The sequence below is a fragment of the Carya illinoinensis genome, chromosome 9 (genome assembly GCF_018687715.1).
Source record: "Carya illinoinensis cultivar Pawnee chromosome 9, C.illinoinensisPawnee_v1, whole genome shotgun sequence".
NCBI classification, from domain to species: Eukaryota; Viridiplantae; Streptophyta; class Magnoliopsida; order Fagales; family Juglandaceae; genus Carya; species Carya illinoinensis.
In genome coordinates this window covers 1,613,111-1,616,310 of record NC_056760.1, presented here as the reverse complement: position 1 = coordinate 1,616,310, position 3,200 = coordinate 1,613,111, and the positions used below count along the sequence as shown (strand labels likewise).

At 41.1% G+C, this 3,200-nt stretch overlaps 1 protein-coding gene across 1 annotated transcript; it reads left to right on the top strand.

Moving 5' to 3' along the window:
• The first annotated feature begins 397 nt into the window (after positions 1-397).
• Positions 398-2,178, top strand: LOC122275531. The gene has a single exon (XM_043084631.1). The coding sequence runs from the start codon at positions 793-795 to the stop codon at positions 1,993-1,995; it is 1,203 nt and encodes a 400-aa protein (XP_042940565.1). The 5' UTR covers positions 398-792; the 3' UTR covers positions 1,996-2,178.
• Positions 2,179-3,200: the final 1,022 nt, after the last annotated feature.

The window sequence follows — 3,200 nt, the reverse complement described above, 5'->3', positions numbered from 1 at the left end:
TTGAGACAAAAATATCTTATATATAATATGAATAATACTATATATCACGCTACCATCTTATTTATATCTCACTATAAATGATGTGGCGTATAGCATTAAAGTGGGAAGTAAGTATTGCGCAGTTTTGAAACAGATAACGACGAAAACTTTTCTGCCACTTTTCGGCTGAAATTGTGTCTATGGGCATTATAGAACTCTCAGTGGAATAACTATAAAATTTTGCCGAGTATTCCTCATAATTCCTCCTAACTCAAATCCATCAAAAAAGTCAACTCGACCAACTCCAAAATCAAAGCGGACAAAATCTGTACTTCCCTCACCGAAGGAATGTTCCCACAATGCCAATGTCTTTCAAATGGATAACCTTTTTTTTCTAACCTAATCATGGAAAGCAGAGGCTTTACCTTAGAATAAAGGGACCAAATCTGATCGGGGATAGGTGCGGGAGTGATGTTTTCGAAATATTGGTTGAACGACGGCGAGCGAGGTGGCTGAACGTGATGGAGAGGAAACACGTGAGCGAAAAGAGACCGTGGCAGAGACAGAGAAAGTGGGAGAGCGATAAACCAATAGCAAGAGATGTCTCGGGCATGCCATGTCCATTCGAATTTTTTTGGACCGTTGGCGTCCGACACAGACAAGGTAACGGTTTTCGATTCAAAATATCCGCAACCACCCCCCCCCCCCCCAAAAAAAAAAAAAACTTCCATACCGTTGGCCACATCTTTTCTTTCCGCAGATACCAACCCCAAAATAAAACAAAGAAAAAGCCAGAGCCAACCCCATTGATCAATGGGCTGTGTTTCGTCAAAACACTTCAGACAAGATCTCAAGCAAGAAGTCCATTTCAACAATGGCGGCGAGTGTGTGAACCATTTGGTCTCTCTCACTTCAAGCTCCTATGGTCTTCTCAACTTGGACAATGAGAAACCCATCGAAGAGCACTGTGTCGCAGAGAGTAGGATGTTACAGAGATCTCCTCCGCCCGAGGAGCCAGAAGTCATTAATGCTTGGGAACTCATGCAAGATCTTGAAGAAGGAATGCCCATTTCTAATACTAAAGCCAAGAAAAGCCCGAAACCAAGAGCTTTTCTCCGTGGTTTCGTGGGTTTCGATGCTAAGAGTCCGCTGAAGTTCTCGAATCAGATTGATTCTCCGAAGAAGGCGAAGAGATTTGCTGGGAAAGAGAATAAGGGACGGGTTAATTTGTTCGGACGTTCTGACTATAGCCCGAAAGGGATTCTGAAAACTAGGAATCATACCGAAGATTCGTGTAACGCAGCGTTGAATTTAAGTTATCCGGTGAAAGGGTCTCTAATCGGGAGGCAGAAAAGAGAGAGTCTTGGCAGCGATTCGGGGCTTTCCTCCCGACGGAAGAGCTTTAGTCCCCTATTTGATCCAGAGCTTCTTGCCTCTTACGAGAAAGAATTGTCTGAAGAGGAAGAACAGATCAAAAGGATGGTGTTACCGACAGCGAAATTCCGTAAAGCGAGAAACTCCAGAGGGTTGGAGTCTATTCTTCATTTGTTTGAGATGAAGTGCCCGCCGGGTGGAGAAAATGCGGTTGTTATCTACACCACCACTCTACGAGGAATCAGGAAGACTTTTGAAGACTGCAACAATGTCCGGTCGATCATTGAATCGCATTGTATTCAGGTGATGGAGCGCGATGTATCCATGGATTCAGGATTCAAGGAAGAACTGAGGGGACTAATGGAGACAAAGCAGGTGAAAGTTCCACTCCTGTTCGTGAAGGGGAGGTTGATTGGGGGAGTAGACGAGGTGGTGACGTTGGAAGAAGAGGGGAAACTGAGCAGTCTGTTGGATGGGATTCCAAGGGCTTTAGGAGGGTGCAAAGGGTGTGCCGGAGTAAGGTTTGTGATGTGCATGGGCTGCAGTGGGAGTTGCAAGGTTTTGGATGGGGAGCAAATGAAGATGGTGAGGTGTGGTGAGTGCAATGAGAATGGGTTGATTCATTGCCCGATTTGCTGTTAATTCTATTACAATGATTAATCATATCCTTACCTTTGGTTTAATCGCTCTCTCTTTTTCTTTTTCTTTTTTTGGGTTATATGGGAATTGGGGTTCTAAAGTGGGTTTTAGACCCTCCCGAATGCTGTATGTTTTGATTTGCTTGCTCTATTATGGGGAAGTGTTTTTTTTTTTTAACTCACCATATCAGTGATTTGCCAACGACCAGTTAACACATTTCTTGATCTCAAATTCTCATCAATATGATTATAGAAGGCTTAATGATATCTTGAATTTATCTATCAATTGCAGATATCCAAAGTCAGATTTTAAATTGTATATTCAAAATGTGCTTTAGTCGGCTAATTCTACTTATTTTAAAGAATGTTGAAAACTTATAATTCGTAGATAAGCCACATAACATACAAAATTAAAACATATACGCAAGAAAATCACTGTGCTACTAAATAGAGCTCCACTGGCTCCTAGGATAAATTTTTTTACTATCTTATAATTTTTACAATAATTTTTATGAGATTAGAAACAATGATTCTTTCTTCCTTGAAAATGTGACATACTTGGAGTAGATGAGATTTGGGATAAAGAAAAAGGAATGCCAAAACAAACTCAAAATCTGATACACAGGCATCATTGAAAGTTGAAGAATACAACCATTTCTCCCACCCAAATGGTAGGGCTGGCTCTAAGCAAACAATTTTTCAAAATTCATTGTCCCGCAGGAAAAGAAAAAGAAGATAAAAGACAAAAAAAAGGAAAAAACCCCTCCTATACTGAAATATGAATCGAAATTGGACTCCTAATCGTCGCTCCAAGTGATGCTTCCGAAGGTATATCCATTGGACCCGTAAGGCTCAAAGTCGACTGTAAATCCCACCACTTGAGACGAGAAATCAAGAGTATCGGGCACGACTCTAACATTGATCCCTGGAGGAGATTCTATGGAAACCCTGTAAATTTTAGGATCGTTTTGGCTCCCTACAAAGGTGAGTGCGCGATAAACAGACATTGCCCCTTTCATGGCACCAATTCCAATGGAAGGGTAGTTGAGATTGAAATCAGGAATTGGAGGATTCTTGCATGTTACGGTAAGAGTTTTATTTAAACTCTATGTCCCATACACCCATCTTAATAAAATTTGAAATAGTTCAAGTTTATCAGATTAAAGATGAGTGATAACGGGATAACAGAAATCCTAAGAGATAAGATTA